This window comes from Lingula anatina, chromosome 3, assembly GCF_051362555.1.
Source record: "Lingula anatina isolate TDL-2025a chromosome 3, LinAna3.0, whole genome shotgun sequence".
NCBI classification, from domain to species: domain Eukaryota; kingdom Metazoa; phylum Brachiopoda; class Lingulata; order Lingulida; family Lingulidae; genus Lingula; species Lingula anatina.
In genome coordinates this window covers 139,370-155,759 of record NC_141769.1, presented here as the reverse complement: position 1 = coordinate 155,759, position 16,390 = coordinate 139,370, and the positions used below count along the sequence as shown (strand labels likewise).

At 38.0% G+C, this 16,390-nt stretch overlaps 1 protein-coding gene across 2 annotated transcripts; it reads left to right on the top strand.

Moving 5' to 3' along the window:
- The first annotated feature begins 1,381 nt into the window (after positions 1-1,381).
- On the top strand, positions 1,382-16,390 carry LOC106151740 (zinc finger MYND domain-containing protein 19). Of its 2 annotated transcripts, none has more exons than XM_087008675.1 (7): positions 1,382-1,575; positions 10,571-10,630; positions 11,021-11,127; positions 11,707-11,911; positions 12,517-12,580; positions 12,777-12,876; positions 13,240-16,390. In XM_087008675.1, exons 1-7 carry the CDS (start codon positions 1,525-1,527, stop codon positions 13,343-13,345), a joined length of 693 nt encoding a protein of 230 aa, XP_086864801.1. In that variant the 5' UTR covers positions 1,382-1,524; the 3' UTR covers positions 13,346-16,390. The 2 variants fall into 2 exon arrangements, with proteins under 2 accessions (XP_086864801.1, XP_086864800.1); XM_087008674.1 differs by lacking the exon at positions 1,382-1,575 and adding an exon at positions 1,635-1,712.

Sequence of the window (16,390 nt, the reverse complement as noted above, 5' to 3'; positions counted from 1 at the left end):
AGGCCTCCCCTTCAAACAATACTAGCTGGATCCGCCCCTGTTACTCTTATCAGTTACTTATACATGTACATGTAGGCCTAATATTTTAAAATGGGTGCATATCATCATTTACTAATATGGGAGAGTTAAAGTGAAAACAAATAGGCCTAGCTTTTATTGCACGTGACTGGCTGTACATGTAGTTTACTACTGAGCTTCGAATGACCAATTTGTGAAAAAACAGCAAAAACGTCGCCAAACAAATATGTCAGCGTACGTGGGGCCGTAGCGATAGTCCGAAGGTTCAATAGTCCGAAGGTTCATTGGTCCGAATGTTCACTACAGAACCTTCGGACCAATGAACCCTTGATTAAAAAACCCATGAAAATGTTACCGTTTTTCGGACCAATGAACCTTCGGACCAATGAACCTTCGGACTATCGAGACGCCCCCGCGTACGTAGTGCAGAGACCACGACCGCCACTCTGTGACCACAGAGACGCTAGCAGTCTCTTATAAAATTATTGCCTCTTCTTCGACTTTGTAAACTTTTGTAATTCTTTAGCTACCAGGGGAGTCTCAACGCTCGGTAAAAGGAATGGAAGTACGCTAGGAACCGTAGTCCGCTACCCATTACTTTGTACAGGTGACATCCGTCCTATACACTGTACACCAACCCCAATACTGCAACTAACCCTAACAGGAAAAGAAGTGCCTCTGTGCAGCTACATGTAGTGATGAGAAGGATGGGGGGGGGGGGGGGGGGGGGGAGGGGGGGGTCTTGCTCCGATTATCTGAAGTTGAGTGGGAGAAATAATATAATTTAAAGGTTTCTTACAGTGTGAATATTTTTAATATCAATTTGAAGGAATTATGCTGCTTTAATAATGGTTTTTGTTTGTACTCCTTTTTGTGAACTTGTTGTGTTATTTTCTGTCAATGTTTTAATAATTGCAATTTGGGCTCATTTTAGTGAAATGAGCTAAAATAATTAATTATCATTATTATTATTATTTTTATTATTGGCTTCTTTGTACTAACAATAACTGGCGGTAAACTTCACCTACATGGTTTGTAATATTAAGAAAATGAAACGCATTACAGCTGGCGCTGGGGGGGGGGGGAGAAATGGGAAAGAGGGGGGCGTCAAGCCTAGCTCCTAACTGAGACTAAAGGAAACAGGAAATGATTTGACAAACACGACGTTGGCTTCAGCATGAAAGTGAAACCCCACTTCAGCTGCAATGGCTTCTTGATCTGTCAAGGAACTGTGAACGGTTATCCGATTATCAATCAACACAAAAGCCTTTGTCCGCTGGGCCTGATTCAGATGCTTGGACACAATAGAACACATTTGTTTATATTTTCCGCACTGACGTTAATCCTGCGCTCTGATTGGTCCTCACCGCGCACGTGTCACTCAGCTGCCGCCATTGTGTGCTGATTGCAAATGCTCGATGATCGATGAATACGAAGATCAGACGCGGCTAGAACTGTGAACAGGGTGTGTTTGCCTGAACTGAGAGTACGAGAGGAGAGGGACAAATGTCAGGCTTTAAATTAGGCATCGTACGGCTGGGCAGAGCCGCCGGAAAGGTAAGGAATTTACTGATATTTTTCATAAGACTGTGTAGTGCGAGCCACCTTGTTGTGTCGGCAGCTGTTGTACAATGTACCATGATATGGAATCAATGGGAAAGTCTGATAGCAAGGAACAAAGAGCAACGATAACTGTGGGTACATTATAGCTATATACTCATCGCAGGTTGCAGGCCGGTGATAGCTTTCTTAATGTCAGTGAGACTAAATAAAAGGGCCAGTTTTGTAACAATATCAGGGTGTTTTAATCGCAAGTAGTAAATTTTTGTCTAATTTTCTGGGGTATTCCTCACTAGTTAATGTGTTAACCAGCACAGTCTGCTATGACAGATGGTTTGTATGGAATAATTTAACTTCATCTAATTTGTGTTACGTTTTAATATGGAATATTTGAATTAAATATTGACTTAATGTGGCATTTCATATTAAAAGTTAAAGATGCACTAAGCAAAGCAATTGCAATCCTTCACATTCTCATATACACAGACCCCAGGGTGGATGTTGAAGTTATCCCCAGCAAGTGCCCCCTGTCAGAATGTACACAGACTGCTGTAGACAGGAACTGGAGTAAACATGCTATGCAGAAAGTGTGACCTAATTCTTGAAAGGGATAAATTGTCCATTTCCTGTTTCTTTTCAGCACAAAAGGATATATTATAACAGCACAGTGTGACTCACACAACAGTAGAAATGAGAACTTTGACCTGCTAACAGTTGAGAATATTGTTGTAGATCTGAAGCCCACTTTCTATGCATCCTTTCACAGGTTACGTATTTCACTGTGTCTCACCTTGGGTGGCAGTGTGTGTAAATTTCCTCCACAAGACTGTAACACAAGGATGTTCAATTAGGGTGGCCAATAAATCTGGGCATGAATTCCTCAGTATTTTATATGTTTTTAAGGGCAAAGCACTAGAACACAGCACAACCCAAACCATCGGTCTTCACTTTTGGAACCATTGTATATTGATGATAAACCTACCTGCTGTGGCATCATTGGATTTTGATCAGTTTTTTTCAGTTAATTGTGGACATAAACAAACAGTTGCTTTTCACCTCTCAAATATTCCTCATATATATATTCTGATGACACTGGGATAGATATAGATATATGCCTATCACGTCACTGACAACCTTGTAATGTAGCATTGACATGTCCATCACGTCATTGACATTACTGACATCTCTTTATATGACATGATACATACATCACAGTTATCTTTTGTTGTATCACTGACAACCCAACCAAGTCACTTGAATCCCTGTTATGTCTGTCACTGACATCCCTGCCATGTCAACAGTTATCAACATCACTGACATCCCTGTTACATCATCATCATCCCTGCCATGTCACTTACATCCCCAACATGTGATGATAGCATATTACATTGAATACAGGTTTTGTGATATACTGCAAAAAAAAGTGAATCGCAATTTTTAATATCTTCTATAGCACCTACCTCTCTTTAAGTTTGTGCTGTTTTACAGACAGCAAGGGGTGAACACAAAATGATTGCAATCAAATTGACAGAATTATAAGGCTCATGTTACAGGTATGTATGCTTGTACACTAGCTCTGATACTTCCATGAAATAGTGAGATCTTCTTGGAAGTGATTTCAAGCCTCATTACAGTGTCCTCAGGTAGATAATGTCTCTCACCTTACAGGTAGGTCATGAACACCTGGAGAACAAAATACCTCACAGCAACACAGGAATCCTGCATCAGGACGTGAGTGACATGTGTCAGTCATATGTTGCCTAGGTGATAGCTATGCCATCTGGGGACAGTGTGATTATTGCAGAATACTAGAAAATAGAGGTCTATGCACTGGAAATATTACAGGGTTTAGCACATTGAAAAAGAAAGTATATATAAAAGAGGAATTTGATCAAAAAGATCAGATAACTAGGAAATCAGTATTGCTTAGTACTGTATAAATTTGTTTTATTATAGATATTCGCTCTGGCAGTGAGAACAAATAAGGTTGGATACAAGTTTTTTGATATAGCATAAAAGTAAAAAAAAACCACTTATTATTGATTGCTCTTCATACATATTGGAACATGACAGAGAACATATTGGCCAGAATGATGTTGATCATATAGTAAAAACATTGGACTATTGTTCTATTTCCTTTGCTTGTTGTTGAGTCTTTTATCATTGCAGTGGACATAAGTCACAGTAAATCTCTCTGTTTACATCCTCCCCTTTTGTAGCACCACAACATGAGCATTTATTACCTAGGACCAATAACTTTCTTTGTGCTGTTTGACATTTGGATATAATAGCATGTCATAGAAATACATGGTTTATTGTACAGAGTTGAATTTTATTTCATTGATGAAATCTAACTTTGCTATTCCTGTGTATATGCAGTTCACATACAGGACATACGCACATGCAAGCATACTCACTCAGGAACACATGCACACAGACAGTTGTAAAGACATTGTTTAAGGCCATTTCAGGCTCACACCGGATGGTCACATGTGACTTGATATAAGGGCCATTCCGTGGTATTTGGTCCGCAGACCTCAAAATTTAAAAAAGGAATCCTACTTATAAAACTTATAATTTCTGAAACCAGACACCATAAGACACCAGAATCCAAAAGAAATTTTAGGTTTTGATGATTAATTATGATTTTATTGACACTTTTATCTGGAAAACTTATAAAATGGTGTTACGGAAGGACAATTTTATTTTTGATATATTTAATACCCTGAACAAATTTTGAGTGGTGATGCAATGCTTTTCATCCCTGCTGAGAAGCGTCACTATCACATCGCGTACTAGGCAAGAGTATGTCTGATACTGTGTAATGCGATCTGACACACACCTTGAAAACGGTGTGGTGTGGTCTGATCTACCGGTGAATTCAGGATCATTTGGGTGCCGAGTCTGGTAGTTGGGTAGGCCTGTATAACGTACATCAAGGTAAAGAGCTGGGTAAGATGAATTAACCAAGTCATCACTTGGGTTTAAAGATGTATATAAAAACCACGGGCTTTATCTTCATCAACATGAGAGACACATGGCATGTACAGTATAATGTATTGGTTCTGGTAGTAGCAGTTGTGTCACCATCTGGTGTACTGAGGTGACAGGTGTGTAATCAGGTATATCTACCTGTATAGTACGTAAATCTACCTGGACAGCAGTGCTGGCTGCTAGTGTAGTAGTAGTAGTAGTAAAGGCAAACATCTGGTACAGTGCCTCCAGTATTGTCTCTCTAGATTGAACAGCTACTGTGAATGTTTCAAGCGTACTGTCCTACTTCTGTCACATCTTGATGACTTGGTGAACATGGACTGTGGGCCAAGTCAGGATGAATATTTTCGGCCTAGCTACGGCAAACTGTCTACATGAGGACTGTTGTTAATGTAGACAGATTCATGAATGGATTAAGAGGCCTCCTAATGGCATCAAATAGAAATATATAGAAATTTGGTGATTATATGATTGTGTTGGTAACAAGTCAGAATTTTCTACATCTTCTTGTATATATCAGGTACATAAGGTTTGAAGACATTTCTCATATTTTATAAGAATCTAATAAAAGTAAGAAACATGAGAATGAGTTAAAAAAAGAAACTACCATTCAGTCAAAGCACCTCAATATCTGAGTACTTCAGTCATACGTGACTTAGTAATATGGAGAAATATGCCAATATGTGTCAGTAACTTGTCAATACGGTTTCCACTTCATATGCTACTGGATGCAGATTGCCTTTGTTACACACTGAGATGCAGACAGTAATTACTTATTCCCAATGCTGTCCAGATTATACACTAGAGTCAGTAGCATAATATTCTCACCAAATGCTGTAGGTAGTTACATATGGTCAAAATGGAAGCAAGGAGGCTATATGTATATATTTTATATCATTTTGGTGAAATATTGATTAACTGTCTTAAATAAATTACATTTGGACAAAATGGAAGCAAGAAGGCTAGTATATGTATATATTTTTTATCATTTTGGTGAAATATTGATAAATTATCTTAAATTATAGGGAAGTTCTACCATCTGAGTGAATATTAGAAAACACTTTTGGATATATAGTCGCTGCAGTAGAAATGTCACTTTTATTTATTTTTTAATTTTGTGTGAGAGAAAATGAAAAAAGCTCATTTAAAATGAGGGTTGCAAAATTAAGATACCAGCATATTTTGAATTATGCATTAGATAGTGTTTTCTACCTGGGAAGATATATAATAATATACACAAACTGATACCAGGCTCCAGGTTGGGGCGGGCGGGGGGGGGGGGGGGGGGGGGGGTGAAGGGGTGCAATATATTGATTTCATAAGCATGGCAAGGCTAAAGTACTCAGAAATTATAAGAACTGCAGCTGTACATTTTGTATAAACTATTGCTCAGTATGTAACATCATATTTCCAATAATGTTGGAGTGGTGTGATTTAATTGAAGACTGATATTAATAGCATGAATGCAAGCACTGGAAAAGACAAAATCAATGGGGTGTACTCATCTTTGTGTTTTATATTACCATTATTCTGGGGTGTTTGGGGATGACCAGAGATATTGGTGAACTCTAGAGAAGTACAGTTTATATCTTAAACTACACTTGACTAGTACATCTGGTCAGAGTGGAGAACAGCATGGTGATACTAGGGTACAGTGATTGGTACTGGGCAGATTTAAGTTAGTTCTGATGTGAAGGGAGCTAGGTGTTTTGTACATTCCTTGTGAAGTGTACCTACTGTATATCACTTAAATCAGCTCTAAGTAAATTATTTTTTGCTCGTTACTCTGAATGTGCAGTGCAATTAAAGAATTCCAGGAATAGATGTGACAGTAGAGATCCAAACATTTTTCATGTATCATAAACAGCTTAAAGGTTAAAAAGATAGCAATACTGAAACAGATTCATAATGGACTTCTTAGTGCTAAATGGCATATAATGCTAAAATGTTACAGGTAGGTATAAGAGACATATTACCATGAAATACAACTATACAAAGGACACAAGACAAAAACTAGGAAAAAAAAGCAAATCGCTGAAAAAAAATGTGAACTGATGAATAGAATTGAACATTTTGAGCCAGATACCGCAAGCTAAAGGTCTACTCCCTAAATCCTTCATAGTGTTTACAAGGGTAAAAGATCAGGGGAAATATTGGGCTATTTTGTGCCATATTATCAGTATTTTAGGGATAATTATCCCCTCTTGTTAGATTTCTCACCAAAATATAAAAAAGCAGTTTACAATTGGTTCTGTAAATGATGTACTGCTTGCAGTGATGTATTTCATTGTGTACAAATGTACAGTATATATGTGGCAAGGCAAGGGATACAGCAGGGTAATATATTAAGTAAAAGCCAGGCAAGGGATACAACAGGGTAATATAAGAAAAAAACCAGGCAAGGGATACGGCAAGGTAATAGAAGTGAAAGTCAGGGAAGGGATACGGCAAGGTAATAGAAGTGAAAGTCAGGCAAGGGATACAGCAGGGTAATAGAAGAAAAAACCAGGCAAGGAATACGACAAGGTAATAGAAGTGAAAGTCAGGGAAGGGATATGGCAGGGTAATAGAAGTAAAAGCCAGGCAAGGGACATAGCAGGATAGTAGAAGTAAAAGTCAGGCAAGGGATACGGCAAGGTGATAGAAGTAAAAATTGGGCAAGGGACACAGCAGGGTAATAGAAGTAAAAGCCAGGCAAGGGATACGGCAAGGTAATAGAAGTGAAAGTCAGGCAAGGGGTACAGCAGGATAATAGAAGTAAAAGGGAGAGAAGTGTACTGAACTGGTCTCTTCACTATGGCATATGGTTGTGGTCATCAAACCATGGGCAGATGTCTGGGTTACTGAGGGCACAGATGTCCAGTATATGCCCAGCGAAGTGAGGTCAGGCTAATTATGTGCTGTCCCCAGGCAGGTGCTCCCACAGTGGTATTATAGGGGCTATGTCACTTGTCACACTACACCTGTCTGTGACACTCTCTCTGGCTGTATTCACACACAGAACTAGCTTGGACTAACACTCTCTCTTGCTATATTCACACACAGAACTAGCTTGGACTAACACTCTCTCTTGCTATATTCACACACACAACTAGCTTGGACTAACACTCTCTCTTGCTATATTCACACACAGAACTAGCTTGGACTAACACTCTCTCTTGCTATATTCACACACAGAACTAGCTTGGACTAACACTCTCTGGCTGTATTCACACACAGAACTAGCTTGGACTAACACTCTCTCTTGCTATATTCACACACAGAACTAGCTTGGACTAACACTCTCTCTTGCTATATTCACACACAGAACTAGCTTGGACTAACACTCTCTCTTGCTATATTCACACACAGAACTAGCTTGGACTAACACTCTCTGGTTGTATTCACACACAGAACTAGCTTGGACTAACACTCTCTCTTGCTATATTCACACACAGAACTAGCTTGGACTAACACTCTCTGGCTGTATTCACACACAGAACTAGCTTGGACTAACACTCTCTCTTGCTATATTCACACACAGAACTAGCTTGGACTAACACTCTCTGGCTGTATTCACACACAGAACTAGCTTGGACTAACACTCTCTCTTGCTATATTCACACACAGAACTAGCTTGGACTAACACTCGCTCTGGCTATATTCACACACAGAACTAGCTTGGACTAACACTCTCTTGCTATATTCACACACAGAACTAGCTTGGACTAACACTCTCTTGCTATATTCACACACAGAACTAGCTTGTACTAACACTCTCTCTTGCTATATTCACACACAGAACTAGCTTGGACTAACACTCTCTTGCTGTATTCACACACAGAACTAGCTTGGACTAACACTCTCTGGCTGTATTCACACACAGAACTAGCTTGGACTAACACTCTCTGGCTGTATTCACACACAGAACTAGCTTGGACTAACACTCTCTGGCTGTATTCACACACAGAACTAGCTTGGACTAACACTCTCTGGCTGTATTCACACACAGAACTAGCTTGGACTAACACTCTCTGGCTGTATTCACACACAGAACTAGCTTGGACTAACACTCTCTGGCTGTATTCACACACAGAACTAGCTTGGACTAACACTCTCTCTTGCTATATTCACACACAGAACTAGCTTGGACTAACACTCTCTCTTGCTATATTCACACACAGAACTAGCTTGGACTAACACTCTCTCTTGCTATATTCACACACAGAACTAGCTTGGACTAACACTCTCTCTGGCTGTATTCACACACAGAACTAGCTTGGACTAACACTCTCTGGCTATATTCACACAGAACTAGCTGGGACTAACACTCTCTCTTGCTATATTCACACACAGAACTAGCTTGGACTAACACTCTCTGGCTATATTCACACACAGAACTAGCTTGGACTAACACTCTCTCTTGCTATATTCACACACAGAACTAGCTTGGACTAACACTCTCTGGCTATATTCACACACAGAACTAGCTTGGACTGACTATTTGGTTGTATTCACACACAGACTAGCTTGGACTGACTATTTGGTTGTATTCACACACAGACTAGCTTGGAATGAATATTTGGTTGTATTCGCATACTGGCCTAATAATATATCTACTATTAATATGTACTGGTCATTGTCACTGGATAGAAGACATAGGTACAGCACATACTGTCACCTATACACGTCAAACACACTTAAATATATACACAGGCATACACATATTCACATAGTTCAGTACGTACATGTATACATGCATGCAGATGCACATACATACACACACATATGCACATACATATATACACACATGCATCCCCATATACACATACACTTATTGAATGGCATTCATTTTCTCCAGAACACTTAGTAATTGCAGGAACACTTGGTGCTCTAAACCATTTCCATCATGGAATATTTATTGAACATTAGTGATATAGAACCTTCATTGCAGTAATAGGCTGTGTATGTACAGTGTTATAACAATGAAGACTGCCTGTTATATAGACATATGTTGTTACTTGGAGATCACAGCTAATGTCTTCACATAGTGTATATACACACATATATAGCAACTGAAATTTTTTGAGAAAAAAGATGGGACTGGGAATATTTTGGAATGTTTTTTTTTTTTTTTTTGAGAACTGAAGTTTTCTAATGGTCAACACTGGGAAAGTAGAACAACATTTTGTATCAGAACACTTGTCGAGTACTGTGCCAGCACAGCAACCCCTATGCCTGTAAATATTCTCCAAATAACACATTCAACACAATTCATTAATAGCTGTCTACAGTAGAAATATAAAGGGGCACTTTTATCTGCTGGTGCTTCCTTTGTTCCATATATATAGCAGTACTAGTACACCAATGCCTCAAATGGAAATCCCTCTTTATGGATGGCATTTTGTTCCATAAATGTGCAGTATAGCACTGCCTCATGTGAAAATCCCTCGTCATAGATAGTATTTTCTCCTCTGTTTTGACCAGTGCATGTTGCAAGCTAGATCAACCAGCAAGGAGTCAGTGTGAGGGTTTGGTTGGAGTCTTAGGATAGCTTTCATCAGATATAGCTTTGTTTTTTCTCTCTGACATACACAAATGTCTGCGGTGGACTTGACAGCTTCCTCTGTTTTTATTTCCTTCTTGTGAAGAATGTTTAGAGAGAAAACTTCATTTCAAGGATGATTGGAGCTGTGTTCTTGGTGGGGTAGTGCTGGTCTTTGTGAGGGGGTTCAGTGGAACAAAGACACAGAGGGACTAATACTGGGGGGTAGTTTACTTTGTAACAAGTTTAATTTGCTTATAGGAACTTATGTTAATGCTAAATAAACAATTTATTTGTATTTGTGATCATTTATAACATATTTAGCTTATAGATATTATTTGCCTGTGAATATTAACCTTTATAGAATAAACAATTAGATTATATCAAAATATTTGGAAGTATATGGACTATTTTCCCAACTGTGTTATAATTTACCTAATGAGATTGAGTAATTTGTTGACATTTACCTTTCAGATTAAATATGCTCTTCTAGATGAGAGAGACATTGGGTTGGTGGAAAGATATGCATTTGAAGTAAGTACAGTTACTTAATTGTGTTAAAAGTGGAAAAAATGAAATGAAGCAAAATACTGTTTTAAAGTAGAACACAATTGACTGAAAGATATCACAGTTAACAGTGGAGATTTGAATCAGTAAGAAGGAGTTTAAATGAAGTGTAAGAATTGCACTTGGTAGTCTGTGCTAATTGTGTGTTTCTAGATTTGGAGATGGTGTCTTCAATATTTGATATTGAAAACTATTTTATCTGGTATGATATGATGCATATAGTTTTTAGCCAGATTTCAATGTATCTTTTTGGCTGTTTATGATTTGAACTGTTTATGATTTGGGCCATGTTTCAAGCACTTGTGTATCAGGCATGTGATGATGCAGTATCTCAGAGTTCTGGCTGTTGTGTTGCAGGCTCAAGTTGTAGTCGACAAAGATGGGAATGGTGCTAAGATTTACGCCTATGCCTACGACATAAATAGAGGGCGCTGTGCTGGGATGTTTGTCCAGGATTTACTGTGGTAAGTACCGACACACGGGAGGATGTCGCAGACATTGCGGAGGACACCCTTGTTCTGTCTTTTAATTATGAAGTTCTGTATCAAACTTGCAAAATGTCAAATTAAAATATAAGTGGCTTACAAGGATATGCTTTAGATAACAAGATTTTTGTTTGGATTTTACTTAATTATGACTCGGAGGTAAATGAACATTCCTTGTATTGTTGTTATATGCTGCACAGTTTTCTTAATGAGACAGAGAAAAAATAAATGAATGAATGGTCTCAGTAGTATATTTAAGTATGCCATCTTCTCTCTAGGGAGTTACACTGTGCAGGTATAGCACCAGGATATAAAGTATTAGTATAGGGTGTGTTATCTTCTCTCTAGGGAGTTACACTGTGGAGGTATAGCACCAGGATATAAAGTATTAGTATAGGGTGTGTTATCTTCTCTCTAGGGAGTTACACTGTGGAGGTATAGCACCAGGATATAAAGTATTAGTATAGGGTGTGTTATCTTCTCTCTAGGGAGTTACACTGTGGAGGTATAGCACCAGGATATAAAGTATTAGTATAGGGTGTGTTATCTTCTCTCTAGGGAGTTACACTGTGGAGGTATAGCACCAGGATATAAAGTCATCCACAGGAATGGTGTCACGGTGGACAATAGGATGGAGAACCTGACACTAGTCCCAATCAACTGCAAGTCTCCGGCCATTGAGGAACCTTCCACGAAGACCAACAGAGAGCAGAGTTTGTACTGGGTGGCCATACAGCAGCTGCCAGCTGACCCTATAGATGAGGTAACAGAATAACTCAGATAGAGCCAACCCTTTAAAGTGGGTCAAGTGTCCATTAGAGTTTTTTGGTAAAAAAAAGTTTGCTGAAGCTACCGTGGAGATTTGTTTTAATAGTATTTGCATGGTATATGACTGGTATTTTAAATGGTGAAAAAAACTTGTAGTTTATTAATTTTTATCTGTGTTATGTTTTATTGCTAATTATTGCAAGTTGTATGGAGAAGATGAGTCATTCCTTTTCAAGTTTGATCAGATTCTCTGCTTTTATTCATTTTATATATGTTTGTCATGAAGCTCGTACCATCATTGTTCAGGATTCTGAACTTGTTTTCCATGGCTAGCATTAAGTACATGTATTTTCTTTTCAGCTCAGTAAACAGTAGACAGGGGCGGATTTAGGCAGTCTTCTGGGTCTTCCGGAAGACGGTCAGATTTTCAAGTTTACATTGACGGGTATCTAATTTTTTCTGTCGGAAAACGGTCAAAAATGGTGGATGGATCAACAAAGATAATTTGGAAGACTGTCAGAAAATATCTCTGGATCCGCCCCTGGTAGATGAGTTGTAATATGAACACAGTCATTCATTCACACATTTATTGTTTTCCAGAATTACCCAGAATCATTGTATCACAGGTTTTATAATGCCAATGGAGACCAGATTGAGGAGGAAGGTAAGTCCTGGCTGAACCACCGTCTGCTTAATATGAAACGACCCTTTGATCTCAAGATTTCTTTAGGTGGTATAAGTAAGAATTGAAGACACATTTTCCAATCTTTCTCTTCATAATCTTGAATTGTATTTCATTTGATACCAGTGGATTAGAGAGCTTGTCAGGTGCATTTTAACACAAACAAGTTGTCTTCCAGATGACAGCAGCATGTATTACGAGTGCCATTACCCCCCCTGTACAAATATAGAGAAAGAACTGAGAGAGTTCAGTATATGTGGCAGGTGCCAGGAAGTCAGGTGGGTGATTTATCTCTCTCTCTCTCTCTCTCTCTCTCTTATTTATTTATTTATCTGCTAATCAGTCTCATGCACTGAACAGATGTAATTTTGTTCCACATTTCCTCATGATGTAGGCCTACATAATTACTGGGTTGTCATGTATTATTACCTGCATATTAGTCTCGCCATATTCCCTTATGAAACTGGAGCAATATTGTTCATTAATTGCTTGTTAACACCAGCACTCAGATTACAAAGCTATGGTGTACATGCTATTGGATTATGAAAGAAAGATCAAAATTAAAGTTTTCATTATAAAATTTAAAATGTTTTGCTGTTATGTCTGTCAAGCTGTTACATTTTCAGTTTTGTTATTTCTAGATACTGTGGGACATACTGTCAACAAAAAGACTGGCCTAGTCATAAAAGACACTGCAGAGAGAGGCGAAGGTTTACTATCATACGCTCTATGTCTCCAGAAAGATGAAATAACATCAGACTCTCATATAAGCCAATCAAACAGCATTACCTAGTCACGTGTTACAGTACTATAGGTGGCAGTAGAGTAAAAAAAGAAATGCAAGAGGCGCTTTATTCAAAGCTGAAGATTAAAAAAAATTGATACCAAAGTTACAAAAGGCAGCTGCCTCTAGGATGTCATCCAGTTAACAATGGTGCTGAAGACTTCAGTGAAACAGCTGTCCCCTGTGTGAATACAGACACACACAGACTGAGTTCATAGACGGACATGAGTTCATAGATTTACATGCAATTATATTGTCATTTGCCAACAGATATTTCTCTGTGTCTCTGGACAGAAGATCTCAAGCTGCCAAAGACTTGTGTATTCAATGGATTTTGTCTTTGGGGCAGTAAGATTAGATGAGACATTTTGTTTACTTTTCCTGTCATAGCATCTTTGTATTGTTGATTTGTGCCTCCTGTTGTCCCAGTGTGCTGCTTATCATCACTACAGTTCCAGATGGTCTCCCACCTCATCATGTCACTATGGAGGATATTACTCTGACACTAAATACTGAACAGTTGTAATGGCAACTCTGTGGAATATACCACTTAACACTTTTTACTTGATATTTATAAAGGTAACTCAGCTATATTTGCCATCTTCTGTAGACTATATCTGTGGTTTAGATTAAATGCTTGAAATTATTATGTTGACATGGATGTCCAGGCACCAAGCTGTGTGGTTATTGCTCCCCTACTCCTCCTCTCCCCCCCCTTCCCCCATGCCAGCAGAGTGTGGATTAAACAAGGACATGGCTGATGCCAAGGCTATAGTCTGTAGTCATTCCAGTAGAAGACAGGGAGACGGTAAACTTAAATTACTCAGCATTACACTGACGTTATGCACAACTACTATTACAGTACTAGCAGGGACCTCCCAGGCTGGGTTTGGAGAAGTTGACACATACAAAGCCACTAGTCTTCAGTGTGAATATTTTATCCATCATGTAGTCTGAGGTGTCTGCACAGCTGGTCTTCATTGGGAAAGTCATCCCCTATGCTTTATCATGTAGTCTGAATTCTCTGTACAGCTGCTCTGGACCATAGTCAACAACAGAAAGGTGCTCAGATGTTATTTGTGGTTCACTGTTTGTGTTATTAAATACCTAATTCTCAGAGTCTAAATATAGTCTATCAGACAATATGTCAGCATGCTGGGGATCTCTGTTTTATGACTTTTGTCCAAGGAGGCAGTTTTGTCTCATCTCCAGCCAGAGTCTAAATGTAGTCTATCAGACAATATGTCAGTGTACTAGGGATCTCTGTTCTAAGACTTTTGTCCAAGGAGGCAGTTTCGTCTCTTCTCCAGCCACTCTAGTGTTCTAGACATGAAAATCTCTAGTGGGTACCTGTAAATCATATATTATACTACGGGTTGAGGATCAGATGTTGTTCTTTTAAGTGTAGTGTGCAATAGTGATGTCATATTTTGGATCAGTTGTTGCCATGACACATTGGTTCTTCCAAGTCAAAAGTGGAGGTTGATTTCTTCTTTATGTTCATGCAGGTTTATTATAATTTCAGCTCTCATTGCAAACTTACCAAGACATATTTATCTTTCCAACTTGATTTCTGAATTTTGAATGTTGATGCTGGCTTCCAGTTTTTCTTCTTCTTTATATTTCATTTAAAATCTTACGATATTAAGTTAGAAATTGCATCTTTATGAAACATAATTTTGCTTTATTTGATTTAGTTACACATGTACATGTACAGCTAAGCACAATTACAAAGTTTATGTACAATGTATAAATTAAAGATCATTTATATTCTTATTTCTTGAAACAATGCCAGCATTTGTATTGCCAGAGTGTTGTCTCCAACATAACTATGTAACAACATGGTCAGTAGTTAACATCATGTGAACATGTTCTCAAGTCCTCAAGCAATGTTTAAAAAACAGCGGAGGAAAGATTTACTGAAAGCCACCACGGATAGATGGGGGCTTTACTATAAGTCCAGGTTAAAGTATATATATTTATCTTAATTTATAATTTGATTTGGTTAAAACTAAATTGTCTCGTGCAAAGACTTACTTATAATTTTGTGCTATATATTTGTCTAATGATGTCACAACTGTTAGTACTGTAGTTGTCAGCTGACAACAGAAGGATTTCAGTAATAATTTTACTTTTGTTATATAATATGGTAGTGCTTAATGTTGCTCTTTCTATAACTGTTTTGTCAACCTTTTAAGTGTTAACAGAAACTTCAGATAGTTTAATTTATAGGAACTGTTAAAAATTTATCAATTATTGTGTAATAGGTAATTTTCTGCCATTCATTAATATTTATATCTTTGCCAAATTGATAAGCTTTATGGTTATTTTGTCTTTTTCCCTGAGAGTGAGTTGTGGATTTTCAGAGTTCAGCAGATTTTGATATTAAAGCAGGTGGTTGGAAATAATTTAAAAAAAAATTGGTGATATTCCATGTGTTGGTGCATCTTTATAAGTGCACATTATGTCCATAGTTTGCGAGTAGCTCTAGTTGGCTTGTTATTAACTTTTGATCATTTACTCATTATATTATGTGCTTTCAGCTAGTATTTGTTTGCATGAACTAGGCAGAGGTTAACATAGTTCACCAACTAGCCAGTGCCTGTGTCTCATTGATGGGGAAAGCCAATAGTTTAAACTTAGCAAGTCTTTTTCTAAACTCCCTGTAGGCCTCTGTCATGTTGTCAGTGCTGTGGGATAACTACCACATACAATGTCCACAATGAGATGTCAGATGTTACTAACAAATCCTGCTGTACTATATATGACTGTATATGTGTATATACTCGTAGTGTAGAGAGAACAGTTGTAGAGGTGTCTAGTGTTACTTTTTTTACTAACTGGTCAACGGGGTCACCTGCAATGTGTGTGTGAACAATCATTTTTGTTGTTTTGATGATTTTTATTAACATTCAGATTAACTTATTATTATTATAAATTGTGATTGTAAGCAATTGATGCTTGTTAAAACAAGCTAATCAAGCTGTGGAATAAATAACTTATTTGCA

Bases quoted from the DNA above. Each gene is read 5' to 3' on its own strand.
- LOC106151740 (XM_087008674.1), top strand. From the start codon at position 1,650: ATGTACCATGATATGGAATCAATGGGAAAGTCTGATAGCAAGGAACAA. The intron at 10,631-11,020 runs GTAAGTACAGTT...GTTGTGTTGCAG, and splicing joins TGGAAAGATATGCATTTGAA to GCTCAAGTTGTAGTCGACAA. The intron at 12,581-12,776 runs GTAAGTCCTGGC...GTTGTCTTCCAG, and splicing joins AGACCAGATTGAGGAGGAAG to ATGACAGCAGCATGTATTAC.